The sequence below is a fragment of the Lampris incognitus genome, chromosome 10 (genome assembly GCF_029633865.1).
Source record: "Lampris incognitus isolate fLamInc1 chromosome 10, fLamInc1.hap2, whole genome shotgun sequence".
Classification (NCBI taxonomy): Eukaryota; Metazoa; Chordata; class Actinopteri; order Lampriformes; family Lampridae; genus Lampris; species Lampris incognitus.
This window is the reverse complement of record NC_079220.1, coordinates 43,409,854-43,424,779: the sequence shown is the minus strand read 5'-3', so window position 1 is coordinate 43,424,779 and position 14,926 is coordinate 43,409,854. Positions and strand designations below refer to the sequence as shown.

At 50.1% G+C, this 14,926-nt stretch overlaps 1 protein-coding gene across 1 annotated transcript in view; it reads left to right on the top strand.

The window, feature by feature from the left end:
• Positions 1-14,926, top strand: part of tmem104 (transmembrane protein 104) — a 181,560-nt gene that overhangs the window by 28,624 nt on the left and 138,010 nt on the right. The window contains exons 5-6 of the mRNA XM_056288305.1: positions 8,025-8,118; positions 8,455-8,538. Of these exons, the coding sequence (XP_056144280.1) occupies positions 8,025-8,118; positions 8,455-8,538 (178 nt within the window). The remainder of the gene's footprint in view (positions 1-8,024; positions 8,119-8,454; positions 8,539-14,926) is intronic.

Below are 14,926 nucleotides of genomic sequence, written 5' to 3'. Positions count from 1 at the left end.
GCAGCCAGAATCTGTTTACTTCAGCCTGGACTGCCCTCAACCTCACAAATGGATAGTTCTGAAACTCAAAGCCCCGCGTGTCCCCTGTGGGTCCAGCTCTTCCCAACAGCAGAGTATTGGGCGTAACCACCTCCACCGCGTCGTCTCAGATCTGTAGTCTGGCGCCGATCAGCCTCTCATTTGACAAGTTGGCTGCCAGGTAGAGCAGAGTTTGAAACTCCAGCCCCGTGAGGTTTCCGTCACTCCTAACGTTGCTCAGTGCCCTCTTGAGTATGCGGACTGCTGCTTCCGCTGCGCCATTCCTGTGAGGCGAGTCGGCTGGGTGGAGAACCCAAATCCATTCTGTTCCTTGCCTGGCGGCTTTTACTCTTACTTCTTCCGTGTCAACATTCTCCAGGAACTCATGGAGCTCCTTCAGCGCCGGTCGAGCTCCAACAAAGTTCGCACCCTGGTCAGACCAGACCTGCTTCGGGTGCCCTCTGAGAGCAGTGAACCGCTGGTAAGTGCCCAAGAAGCCCTCCGTGGACAGGCTCTCCACCATATCAGCATGTAGGGCCCTAGAGGCCATACAAGAGAACACCACACCCCGGACCTTTAACCTAGACCTCCTCTTTACCACATCCCTGATCGTGTATGGGCCAAACAAATCTAGGGTCGTAAACTGAATTGGAGCAGCTGGCTCGGTCCGCACAGGGAAGGTCGCCCATGACCTGCTGCCACATCTCTGCTCTGGTCTTCCGGCAGGGGACACAGGAGTCAACGACCTTCCAAGCTACTCGCTGAGCCTGAACCACCCAAGCCTTTTTCCTCATCCAAAACAGGGTGCCAGTCACCCCTTCATGGTTTACTCCATGGGCCTCTCGTGCCAGCAGGGTGCTCATCCATGCTCCATACGGAACCAGCGGCACTCCTGTCTCTCCTGTGGTCTGGACCCTTCCATAGCACAACAGTAGCCCTGATGTCTCTTCTCTGACAACTACAAGCCTGTTCAATGTAGACTCAGGGAAAGCTACCCCCTCTTGGGCTGCCAAGCATAGGTTCCAAAAGGCAGCTCTGACCTCCCCCCACGTCGAGAACTGGCTTGCCCACCTTCTCTCTCGAGTACTTAGCCTCCCACTCTGCTCTCTCCATGGCTCTCCCACGAATCAGCCATCTCTTAACAGCTCGGCGAACCCAACCGATCACCCCACAGAGCTTGGCCAAGCTACTGAACTTTTCAGGTTCAACCAGATCAACGATGGCCGCGCCCCAGAGCCTCTCCTTGCTTTCAATCTCAGCGGAGGTCGACTCTTCCTCCTTCATCATGTGCACAGGAACCTCGTCAGCCCCATCCAGAGGCCCCTGGACAGGACTTGCTGTCTTCTTCCACTGGCCTCGAGTGAGAGCCGCTGTGAATGCCCTCCGCTGGAGCTTACTCACAGCCTCTCTGGCGCTGGCCGCCACCTCTGCTGCGGACTTCATGGGCCATTCTTCTACTGGCCTCACTAGGAACTCAGGACCCTTTTGCCAAATGGAGCCTTCACCCAGGACTTCTGGAGGACCTCCTCGGGTGACAAGGTCGGCGACGTTCAGATCTCCTGGGATCCACCACCAGTCAGCTACAAGCCTAGCCTTCTGAATTTCCCCAACCCTGTTCGCGAAGAACGTCTGATACCCGTAATTTCTCTCTGGATAGCTCCCAAGATAGTCTGGCTGTCTACGAAGTGGAACCATCTCTCCACCTCAAATCGACCCTGCCTCTCCCAGAACCCTCTCAGCCTGGCAGCGAAGATGGCGCTGCAGATCTCTGCTTTGACCACGTCGCCCTTCTGGTCAAGGGGCGCCAGCTTGGCCTTTGACTCAACAAGGCGGATGTCCGCCCCTGTAGACATCTCCCACCTCAGGTACAGAACAGCTCCGAAGGCGTCATCACTCCCGTCTGAAAACGTGATGCCCCACGGCCTCCCCCTCCATCCAGGAGGAGTAAGGCTCCTTTCGAAACTCATTTGACGAAGCCGCACATACTCTTCAAAAAGCTTGATGGCATCTGCCCGGAGGTCTGCCGGAAGGGGACTGTCCCACGTGTCTTTCTTGGAATCTCCTCCCCCAGCCTCCTGGAAGGCTCTCCTGACCAAGATGGCCCCTCTCTCTTTGGCCGGGGTAGCTAGACCAACAGGGTCGTAGAGCCCTGCTACCTGGCTTAGGAGCTCCCGTCTGGTCAGAGGGTTTGGCGTTTTCTCCTTGATCTCCTTCTCCGATAGGTCGACCCCCGTCCTCATCTTCTGCTTTCTTTTGGAGAAGTTGATTGAAACCATAAGGAAGAGTCTGTCGCTGTCCACGTAGTATCCGACACCAAGAGCCTTGTTGTCTTCCTGCCCTAGCTGGTTGGGCAACACCAGGGTTCCGGACTCTGGACTTAGGCTTTTAACAGCTTGCCCAACCTGACTACCCTCGCACCTCCCACTTTGACCGGACCGAACCCACGGTTTGAGTGAGAAGCCTCCGGCCCAGAGTATCTCCTCCACTCCTCTTGTGATCTTGTCCAGTTTCTCTGGGTCATTATGGGACGTGAGGATGCCGTCCACATAGCTGTCCTCTTCAAGCACTCTTCTCTCGTCGTCCATGTGAGAGAACCTGGGCAGTCTTGCGGTTTCCCTCATGGCCAGCTGCGCTATGCATCCCGCTGGCCTGTCTCCAATATTGACCCGAGTGATGGCGAAGTCTCTGATCTCTTCCTCGGGTGAGTCCCTCCAGAGGAACCAATGAAGGTGAACCTCTCTTTCGTTCAGCCACACAGAATTGTACATCTTCTTGATGTCTCCTATGGCTGCATGCTCTCCTGTTCTGAACCTGAGCAGAACCGCCCGGATTGGATTTAGCACATCCGGACCCTTCAGCAGGATGTTGTTCATGCTCGTCCCTTTGAATTCTTGGCTACTGTTCCAGACGAGCTGCACTGGCGTGGTGACAGAGTGAGGGTTTGGTGCGATTAGGTGACTTACATACCAAACTGGCCCTCTCCAACTGTTGATCGTGTCCTTCATTAACTCAATGGCTGCTCCTCTTTCCACCATCTCGTGTACTTGGACTGCATAAGCAGCTCTCCACAATGGGTCCTTCATGAAGCGCTTTTCAGTTCTCAGGAATGTCGCCTCCACCACTTTCCTGTTATTTGGAAGTGAAGCCGGGTCTTCAGTCCAGGGGTATCCCGCGTCCCAGTGCGGCGAGTCACTGGTCGTCAGTAGCCACATAGGTCAGGCCTTCCTTGATTTTTTTCTAGTTCTTTCTCTTCAGCTAGGCATTTCCTTCCCCCCTGGCTGGCATTTCCCGCACCGACATCCTCCACACTTCGGCTCACACGCAGCTCCAATGCTGTCCCATTTCCACCACTCAAGAACTTCCTTGCTGGTTGCAGCCGTGTTCCTGATCTCCTCACCACTCTCTTGCTTCAGGCCCAGCGTTTCCTCTCTTGGAGCTATTTGGCTTTCTGGAAGTCTCTTCGACCTTGATCACTTTGCTCTCATTGAGCGTGCAAAATGTGTCTTTGAGTTGTGAATGGATACCTTCACCTTCTCGAACAGATTAGGGTGCGCTCCCTCCACAGTCTTTCCCAGTGGGCCGTCCCACAACACCAGGTCTCCCACTCTCTTCATCCGCTGCGGAGCAAGCCTACCCTCTCTGTGGCTGATTAAGAGTTTGATTTTCTCTGGCCTGACCAGTTCCTCTGTCTTGACCGCCGGGAAGAACTTCTTGAGCTGCCCCGGGCTAACGTCACGGTCTGCTTGTTGTAGGTTACTCCTTCCAGGCTGATTCCCTCAGCGCTTTCATAGCTTCTTTCTGCCCGTCCAATGGTAGATATTAGCTCGGTCTCCGCATATCTCGACCAAAGGCTGGACTTGACTGCCTGTCTCACCTCTTCAACTTTGAGCTCACACTCTCTGGTTACTCTCTCTATGTCTGCTTTGAGCGGCCTTCCAGTGCCTCCGCGTCATCATTCGCTTCAGCTAGCAAGCCAGCCTCATAGTCATCATTTGCAGAAAGAACCTTTTTTGCATCATCAGAAAATGATTTCCACTCAACTTTCAGCTCATCTCGAACCATGGTTGTTGCCATTCTAAGGATGTAGTTGGCTCTTTTTGTGAACGCCGTCTTCACTTTGGTCCTCTCTTTCTTTAGTGATTCCATTTTTATTGATTGACCTTGGATGCTAAGCACTGAGCGTACCTGTATCTCCTTTTCTAACTCAAAGTCTTTCGCCCTCTCTAGCTGCCTACACTAGCTCAGAATCTTCTGCCCTGACTAGCTCAGCCTGACTAGTCTTCAGCGACGTTACCGGGCTCACCAGGGGTCCCCCCGGGGATACCGCCCAAAATAGAAAACAACACAAATAAATAAAGTGGGGAAGGTCTCATCTTCCCCTGCTGGCTTGCTACCCAGGTACGCTCAAAACTAAGCTAAAGCTTAGGTCATTAATTTAGACGGCTGCTAAATGTGATCACTGGCATCAGCAGGTAGCTGTTTAGTTAAACAGCTCCTATTCTACTGGCTGGGCTAGCTTTCCTTGCTAGTTCACGTCAGCTTTTGTTATGGTAATTACGTTAGCTTCCGATGCTAACTCACGTTAGCTTTCCCTTGCTAACTCTCATAATTGCTAGCTAGCACACTAGCTTCATAGCCTACTAGCTGTGCTTACTTTAGCTAGCAGCGTTAGCTTCCTAAACTGCTAGCTGAGCCCTTACTTTAGTTAGCTACACGGACCTGAGCTAGCATGCTAGCTACAAACAGGTACGTTGTTGAAAGGGAAAGTTCACCACCCTAGCGGCCTTATGTGCGGGTTTATTACGTTTACACCAACAACATGGATACCACAACCTTTCTCTTCCAGGCGACGGTTCAGCAACTCTTCTGCCGTCGTGGTGGTTCGTAACTGTGCTACTAACACACAAACAAGCCCCGCAGCTGAGGCGAGGATGAACAGGACGTCACTCAATGGTCGAAAATTTCTTTATTTTTAACCAACAGGTTACGAACCTTGAAAAGAAAACCACACAAAATACAAACATACATCATTCAAATACCCCTCAACTCAAAGCTAACACACAATATAACTCACTCACTCCCGCAATCACTCACCAGTCCGTCCTCTCGTCCAGTCATACTAAAGAATCTCTGCTCTGAAGCTGTATTAACTTTCTTGACATCACCCCCAGAACGTAAATCATCCAATCACAGCAGCTCCCCAACTGAGACCCCGGACCCCTCAACAATAGAATTTCGCAATAAAAGTCCTTATCAAGCACACAGAAAACACATATATCCGAACTGAAATAAATATCATTATTATTATCAATACTCAGTTTCACTTATGTACCTAACAATTCAAACAGTGCTACAATTTAACTACATGTAAACGAAATAACTTTCACAAGTTTGTACTTAAACTAAACTAAAATCTCTGACTAAACACAACTCAAACCCCATCACCCCATAGAAAGTAACACAGTGTTAAATCTCAGAGGGCATGAGAGTTTTTAATCTTGTACTTTGGTGACTTTCACTGTTAAGAAATATACTTTCTGCTCTTCACAGAATGGATTGCCCTCAGCTTGTGTTTTTTTTTCTGCAGGAAAAGTCATCTTGCTTAATGCCTGTGGTTTTCACTTATCAGCTCAAGGACAATGGCATGGCTTTGACAGAGCCCAAAATGCGCGGTCTTGATTCATAGCTTACTCTTTCCGTACTGTCTCCTTACACTGAAAGCAAAGAAATAAAGTCGGCGGAAGTGCATATTTGCACTAGAAGCCACTTTTGAGATATCACTACTGAAGTAAAGTGTATTCTAGAAAGCAAAGCCTTCGCTTAAAAATAATTACAGTCCATTTTTTTAAAATTTATTTTTTTTGTGAAAGTCCCACAAAATGTTTTGGTTTCAAAAGTGTGAGCTTTGAGTTGGAGAGTTGTCGGTACAGGCTGACTTCCAAGATTTACAACAGGGATAATCGATTCATTCCTGTCCTAAGCCACATATCAGCCTGCCACTTTGTTGGAAGATATGTGCTTCTTTGGCTGGTGCTGGCTTACTAGGTATTCTTTGTCACTGTGCCACTTGTCCCCATGAGTCCTGACATCCACTTCTTCAGCCATCCAATTCAGCTCTTATGTCACTTGTTAATGACTGTTGGTAACTATTAATTTGATACAATCTAAAGGTGTCAGATTTTGTTGATTTTATCAACACCTATGATAATTTGCCTAATTGGTATCAGAGTTTGACGAGTCTGAATCCCACAGATCCATTTAAAAGGAAACGGGTGACAGTAGGGATGGGTACCGAAACCCGGTATTAAACGGGCACCGATGCTAAATGATTAAAGACTGTAGTATTGACAAGGTCCGACGTTAACGGTTCTGCTATCGGTACTGGAGAAATTAAGAAAAAAAATCCTATTTATTTAGGCTACATAAATGTTATTTTGCACCTTTTCTCTCACCAACTCAGTAGTATCTTGCCTCAGAAGGGCAGCACAGTGGCCCAGTGGTTAGCATTGCTGCCTGACAGCAAGGAGGTCCTGGGTTCGAACCGCAGGCCGTCCCGGGTCCTTTCTATGTGGAGTTTGCATGTTCTTCCTGTGTCTGCGTGGGTTTCCTCCAGGTGCTCCAGTTTCCTCCTACCATCAAAAAGACATGCATGTTAGGGTTAATACCCCAATATCCTATCCTCTGACCAAGGCAGTGGAAAGAAGAACTGGAGTTAGTCTCCGGGTGTTGCAGCTGCCCACTGTTCCTAGCTACACAGCTAGGATGGGTTAAATGCAGAGAACACATTTCATTGTAACCTGTACAATGACAAAAAAGAAGTGTCTTTCTTTCTTGAACTCCATTTCTAATTTGCAATAAGATTAAGAAATTTCTCTATGATGCATTTTTGCTATTCCCAATCCAGAAGGGAGATCTCTCTCTCGGAGCCTGTCGGACGTGCGAGCTCTATCTGCTTCTCTTTCAGACGCGCTTTCACACGCGCGCGCGCACACACACACACACACACACACACACACACAAACACACAGACTCACAGAGCCTGCTCTTGGTGACAATAGCGGAGAGAACTAGACGGCCAAAAGTCTGGTTATACTTCACTAGAGTCGATGCTGACAATGCTCGTTGCCACAAGTGTAACAAGTATTTTGAATGTAAGGGTGGAAACACAAGCAATCTTTTGAAACATCTAACGAAAGTGCATCAAATACAGGCGGAGAAATGCAGTTTTTGACTTCCTAGCTTGCAGTTCATCTCTCGTTGCCCCATCCACCTTAGGTATGTTGTGTATGCTACCAGCCTAGAGCCCACATGGAGTTAACTAAATTATACAAACATGGGTTAATGATTAAAAGTAATGCTCTGTCAAGATATGAGAAAATAAAGCAATATTACTTCTGTTCTTAATAGGTTTAATTTTTTTTCCTCTTAAAAAATAACAAAAAGAACCAATAAGGGTACTGTTAAAGTACCCGATCGTTAAGCAGTATCTGTAACAGTAGTAGTGCCGTTAAAATCTTAACGATACCCATCCCTAGATACAAGTGTAGTTATGTCAGCACCTTCCCCACCACCAAATTGATTTTTTGAACCTGGCTTTTAGCTATCAGTGTTGTAGCATCTGTTAGTAAATGTCTTCTATCAGCTTGGTCTGCCATCTCTGTTTGTTACTCTGCTGCCCTGTTAACACCTACGTGCCAGTAATCATTTAGGCTAAATGAGCAAACTACAAAAATAAAGGGGGATCTGAAGGGGCATCTGAAAGGTGCTCACATCTGTTGTGTGTGAACAGGAAAGTCCTTTATTCTCTGGACGCTTATCAGCGGTTCTAGACTATTTCTTTACATCTACCCCTTTCTGATATTTATTTTGATGTTACTCAGGTGCGAGTCATTACATGTTTGCAAGTAAGGAGCTAATCACTGAATAATGGTGTGAAGCTGTGGCACCCTTTTCCATTCTGGTAGTTGTCAATTCACCTAACCTACCCCACCCCCCAACGCCTGCAGGTTGATGACAACGACTCCACCTCAGAGTATTCAGATGATGATGTCATTGTCAAGGGTCGGTCAGAGCCAGAGACGAGACCCATCCTGTCCGTCCGTGAGTATTTTGCTCCCTGCAGCTGCTCTGCGGTCACCAGTGCCATATTGTGTTGGTGCAGATGTACTCACAGCGGTGTCAAAGGATCAACATTTGGAACTGCCACATCATCACACAGTACTATTTCTGTTACATTTGTTTGAACTTTTGAACCTTCTGTACAAGTGGAGGGAGAAAAAAAAATCATCTGTTGTCCACACACACATAGAATTAATGGAATGTAATCTGTACTGCTTTGAATTTAAATAGTAACCACTTTAGATTTTGTACATGTTTTTCTGAATGGACTGTTTTTTTTTGTTGTTTTTTTTTTTTTTTTTTTTACTATTTTCCCAGAACGATCTGGAGGGCATGTTGATCACTTTGACATTGTGGAGAGGGTTGAGATGGGTCAGATGGCGTCCATGTTCTTCAACAAAGGTAATTTTCTTATGGCACCTAGCTACTTGCTCTGACTGCGTTATTGAATTATCTGCGGACCCCGCTGTCATTACCCATTTGTGCCATTTATGGTGGAATATTGAAGGTTGTTTAGAATAATTTGGGGATGAATTCCTCAAATTATTTTAATGTCTGATTCTCACTTTCACTAAGTGAGGCTCCTGGCTGTTTAATTGGATATAATTATAAACAGATAAATTGCCTTTGGTTATAATTGCCTGTTGGAGACCCCATCAAGGCTGCTGTTTAATCTCCCATGTTTGGGTGTGTGCGTGTGTGTGTGTGCAGCCTGCAGTCCTGGCAAAGATGTTAAAGCCTCAGTCTGAGTGATAGGGGAGCTAATGAAAGCACTGCTACCTTGCAAAGGCAAATTGAAAGTACAATCATGTTCACCTTGAACCTGAATCAGAACAACCTTGCAGCTTGATGTTACTCAGCCACGTCAGGCACATTATTAATGACATGTGCATGTGCATACCACATTCCGTACGCTACGCAAACCCCTCTTTCCCCTCCTCAGAAAAACAACCTTCTTTTGTACTAGTATTAATTTGGAGAAGGGATTAAAACATCCACACCTGTGCTGTCACCACTGCAGAATCAATGTTGTCATTTCAGAGGTGCACAACAAAGGGTCAAAAGCTCTGCCCTGCTCATACAGTATCATCTTTGCCAATCTTGCTCTTTTCTGTGTAACCTGCATCTCTGAACACTAGGTGGAGCACTTGGCGCGCGCACGCACACACACACACACACACTAGTCTATCTGCATATGTTGCCCATGTTCGCATCATACGTAAAGTTACTCATATATGTTCCCCCTAAAAAACAGGTGTATGCACTCTGTTGAGAGCTGTGCATGTTTTCCTTTCTTGCCACTTGTTATATCCTGACATTGTGACCTGCGGTTCTTGCCCCTGACATTCACCTTGATTGTTCCATTAAAAGGTAGAGTTGTGGCAGGATGAGGAAAAACACAGGAGACCAAGGCGAGTTTGATGTTTATTCCTCAACTCCAAAAACCAACTAAAGCAGGAACAACCCTGCCCCTGCGAGCCCGGGAACGTAAACCCCGCCCCCAGCTCACAGTCCTGCTGGGTGAGAGGCATAGCCCCTAGTGTCCGCCACACAGCCCCCCCCCCCGAACACCCAGAAGGGACTCCTGGAAAGAAACTTAGTGTCTCACTGGAGGCTTAAGCAGCCTGCCATAACGGCTGCGCCGTCCCTCAGCCGAAACAGTAGGTGAAACACAGTCCAAAGCCGGCTGAGAAGCAGAACGCTGAACCCGTGAAGACACTGCCGGGGTCCTGGAAGGAGGACGACCCCGACGGGGAACCTGAGCCGGAAACACAACTTCGCCTGCCACCCTGTGCGCCGGTTTAAGCCTATCAAGCGTGACACGCTCCCTACGCCCACCCATATCTAGCACAAAACCCTTAGGACCCGTCTCAAGAACCCGAAATGGGCCATCGTATGGGGGTTGGAGGGGTGAGCGGTGAGCATCATGCCGTACAAAAACAAAACGAGCCGACATGAGCTCCGCAGGCACGAACGACTGTGGAAAACAGTGGTGAACGGGGCCTGGAACCCGAGTGCTGTCGGACAAAAAAGGATAAACGGCCGGATGGGGTCGAGGAGCGGAACTCCCAGGCAAAAATTCCCCAGGGACGCGGAGTGGCTGACCGAGCACCAGCTCAGCGGGTGACGCGTCGAGGTCCCCCTTAGGAGCCGAACGCAACCCGAGCATAACCCAAGGTAAACGATCCACCCAGTTACCATCCGATAGTGCAGCGCGCAGCGCTGCCTTGAGCGACCGGTGAAAATGTTCACACAACCCGTTAGCCTGAGGGTGATACGCGGTAGTGCGGTGTACCTGCACACTCAAGGATCGCGCAAGTGCCGACCAGAGCTCTGACACGAACTGGGGGCCCCTGTCTGAGGTGATATCTGACGGAGTGCCGAAACGGGCGACCCAGGAGGAAAGAAAAGCGCATGCAACATCCGAGGATGTTGTGGAGGATAGAGGGACAGCCTCTGGCCACCTGGTGGTCCGATCTACCATTGTGAGCAGGTGCGTAAAACCCTGTGAAGAAGGTAGAGGGCCCACCAGGTCCACATGCACGTGATCGAAACGTCTGGCCGGGATCGGAAACGGCTCGAGGGGCGATTTAGTGTGCTGGTGGACCTTAGCGCGCTGGCATGCTACACATGCAGCTGCCCACCCCTTGACGTCCTTGCGGAGGCCAGGCCAAACGAACTTGGAACCGACCAACTTCACCGATGCCCGAACTCCAGGGTGCGAGAGGGAGTGAATCGAATCGAAAACTCGACAGCGCCAGGCCACTGGAACAACGGGGCGGGGACGGCCGGTGGAGACATCGCAGAGGAGGGCAGGACTGCCTTCCTGCATCACAGCGTCCTCTAGCTTGAGACCGGTACGCGTTGACCTAAGGGCAAGGACGTCCGGGTCACTGGGCTGGTCGGCAGCCATAGCGGAGAAATCCACACCGAGGTGCACAGGACACACAAGCACACGCGACAGACAATCAGCAACAGGGTTGGACTTCCCGGCCACATGCTGAATGTCCGTTGTGAACTCGGAGATCGCCGCTAGGTGGCGCTGTTGACGAGCAGACCACGGCTCAGCCACCTTGGATATGGCAAAAGTCAGCGGCTTATGATCCACATAAGCCGTGAATGGGCGACCCTCCAGCAGGAAGCGGAAATGCCGGGTTGCAAGGTGCAGTGCCAGCAACTCCCGGTCAAAAACGCTGTACTTGCGCTCGCTATCTCGCAGTTTGCGGCTAAAAAATGCGAGTGGCGGCCACGCATTCGCCACACGCTGTTCAACCACAGCCCCCACGGCTATGTCAGACGCATCGGTTGTTAAAGCTATGGACGCCGTGGGTGTGGGATGGGCGAGGAGGGCAGCGTTAGCCAGGGCGCACTTAGCTCCGTCAAAGGCCTGGACCTGTTCGGGAGTCCAGTCGACAGGGTCGTTAGCCTTCTTAAGCCGCAGGGCTTCGTAAAGTGGCTGAAGGAGGTGGGCAGCGCGAGGGAGGAAACGGTTGTAGAAATTCACCATTCCCAAGAATTCCTGCAATGCCTTAACAGAGACCGGGCGGGGAAATTCTGCCACCGCTTGCACCTTAGAAGGCAACGGGACCGCGCCTTGCGGCGAAATGCGGTGACCCAAGAAGTCAATCACCGGCAGTCCAAACTGACACTTGGCCGGGTTGACTATCAGGCCGTGTTTGTCCAGACGACGGAAAACCTGTTTCAGGTGCGCCAGGTGCTCGTCAGCTGACGGACTGGCCACTAATATGTCGTCGAGATAAACGAACACGAAATCAAGGTCACGCAACACCGAGTCCATCAGCCTCTGAAAGGTTTGCGCTGCCCCCTTCAAGCCAAAAGGCATGCGCATGAACTCAAAAAGCCCCAACGGGGTGATCACTGCGGTCTTGGGCACGTCCTCTGCGCGCACAGGAACCTGAGGATAGCCACGCACCAGGTCCACCTTAGAGAAAATAGTGGTACCTGCCAGGCGTATGGAAAAGTCCTGTATGTGTGGGATGGGATAGCGGTCATTGGCGGTGACATTGTTCAGGCGGCGAAAATCGCCGCAAGGCCGCCACGACCCATCCGCCTTGGGCACCATGTGAAGCGGCGAGGCCCACGGGCTGTTGGAACGCCTCACTATACCCAGACGCTCCATGATGGCGAACTCCTCCTTGGCTGTAGCCAATTTTACCGTGTTGAGGCGCCGCGCGCGCGCAAAAAAGGGAGGTCCCAGAGTGGGAAGGAAATGTTCTACCCCGTGTTTAGTAACCACGGTGGAAAAGGCAGGCGTAGTCACCGATGGAAAATCCGCCAGCAAACGCTGAAAAACATCCCCTAATGCTAAAAAGTTAGCGTGTGTTAACGGCCCGGCTCCCCCTGTCTCGCACGGAACAGTGGCGAAAGACACAGCATCAATTAAACGGCGGTTTGCAACATCAACCAGCAGACCATTAGCACACAGAAAATCCGCGCCGATAATAGGAACAGTAATGGCGGCCACTACAAAGTCCCACTCAAAATGGCGCCCGTGGAAGCAAACAGTCACCACCCTTGTGCCAAACGTCGCAATGGACGAACCGTTAGCTGCACTTAACTGTGGGCCGCCGCCTTCGGCCGACCTGTCTGTCTTAGCAGGAGGGAGTAGGCTCTTTTGCGAGCCTGAGTCCACCAGAAACCGTCTTCCTGACATCGTGTCCTTAATGAAGAGCAGCTCACTACGTCCGCCAGCGCCCTCAGCTGCTACTGAGCGCTGGCCCTGGAGTTTCCCGCCGTCTCAAACGTGCACGGAGGGACGCAGCGCCTCGCCTTGCCGCCGAACCGCTGGTGGAAGAAACAGAGGCCTCTCCCGCGCCGTCTCCGGGCAGTCACTCCAGCCACCACTGCCGGGTCCGCGTCCTCCGACGTCGGCTGCAGAGGCTCCGATGCCACACTGCACAGAGAACCGTCTGGTAGCCAGCAGGACCCGATCGGCCTCCTCAGCCAAACCTCGGCAGTCACCAGCGGCTAGACACGGGGAGTTAGCCAAAGCCGCGCGCACAGGAGACGGGAGCTGGCGCAAGAAAACGTGCGGGAAAAGGAACCCACCTTCGTCTGAGCCTAGCAGCGACAGCATATTGTCCATGAGATCCACAGCCGTCCCGTCGCCCAAACCGGATAGGGAAAGGATTCTATCTGCCCTCTCTGCGGCAGATAGGCTGTACCTCCGGAGCAGAAGATGTTTGAGGGCGACGTATTTATCGTGTTGCGGAGGGGCGCGCAACAGCTGCATGGCCCGGCGTGTGGACTGCTGGTCCAGCGCAGCGACGACCAAATAGTATCTGGAGTCGTCCGCGGAGATTCCACGCAGGTGGAACAGCGCCTCGACATGCTGGAACCACGAGGCCGGGTCGCTCTTCCAGAACTCTGGGAGCTTCACAGCCGCGGCGAGAGCGGCCGGCTGTGAGAGTTGGGGCGGCGTGGCCGAAGTGGATTCACACTCCTCTTCTGCTCCAAACATGTTCAATTCGGGGTCACCAATGTGGCAGGATGAGGAAAAACACAGGAGACCAAGGCGAGTTTGATGTTTATTCCTCAACTCCAAAAACCAACTAAAGCAGGAACAACCCTGCCCCGGCGAGCCCGGGAACGTAAACCCTGCCCCCAGCTCACAGTCCTGCTGGGTGAGAGGCATAGCCCCTAGTGTCCGCCACAGAGTACTAAAATAGTCTTTGGTGACCTTTCCCACCGTGAAACAGACCATGTGCAGGTGAGGCATGAATAAGTATCGATTGAAGGTGAAGAGATGGATCTTCTGTCTCGCTCTACCTCTTCCTGTGCTTTGGAAGAGCTGCCCTTGACTTTAATGAAATGTATCAAATGGTCGCAGATTCCAGTGCATGACTGGAGAAGCAACCCTTTGGTCAGGATCAACATCACCTCCAAAACCTAAACCAAAACCACTAATGGAAGTGTTTTTTTTTTTAATCAAATACCTTTTTGCGCTATTGGAGCTTTTATATTATCATACATTTTGATTGGTCCAACTCAAAGTCCGCATGTGAGGAGATCAATTAATGCTGTTAATTTGAGTGATCTTAGTCTCTGTGCCCTTTCATATTTTTCTTTGGGTCTTTAAGAGGGGTCTATCTTTGATTAAGGTGTAGTTAAAAATGATGAGCTACTTAAGCTTGATCAATAAAAACCTGGGGAAGCAGACTTGATGCCAAGTGAGGTCACTAATGGGATGCATGCTGCATCCTTGACCCCTGGTGACCTCTGCCCATTTTGGTCAATGCACCCCCCCACACACACACACTACTGGCATATGTATGCGTATGCATAGTACATACCATTCACCTATTGTATGCGGTTGTGTGTAATGTGTTCTGTATCACTGTATTGTTTTGTGATATGTGGCATGTCTGCTGTTGTCCATGTATGTATTGTGCTGCAGAGTTTTTACATATTGTACCAAAAACTAATTCCATCAGCCCTGGTTGTGTGGCTAATAAACTATCTATCGATCTATCTAACCAATCAGGAAAGGTATTGTTTACTAGATGCTTAGATACTGCCATTCAACAATAAAATGAGGGTTAGATTTAGCTGCATTAACTGTGTTTTAACTAGTATTATGTTTCTCAGACATTGAGGACAAGGATTATTTTCTTTGCGTACAAGATTATCAAGGTTGTGTGGTTTAGTTTCACTCTGTGCCTCTCCATATGGTTCCCTCGCTCCTACGCTTATTTTAAGGTAATACAAAAAATCTTTCTAATGTAGTATTAAAAGCTGTATTAGAGGGCATTTTACTTCTTCCTGGAGT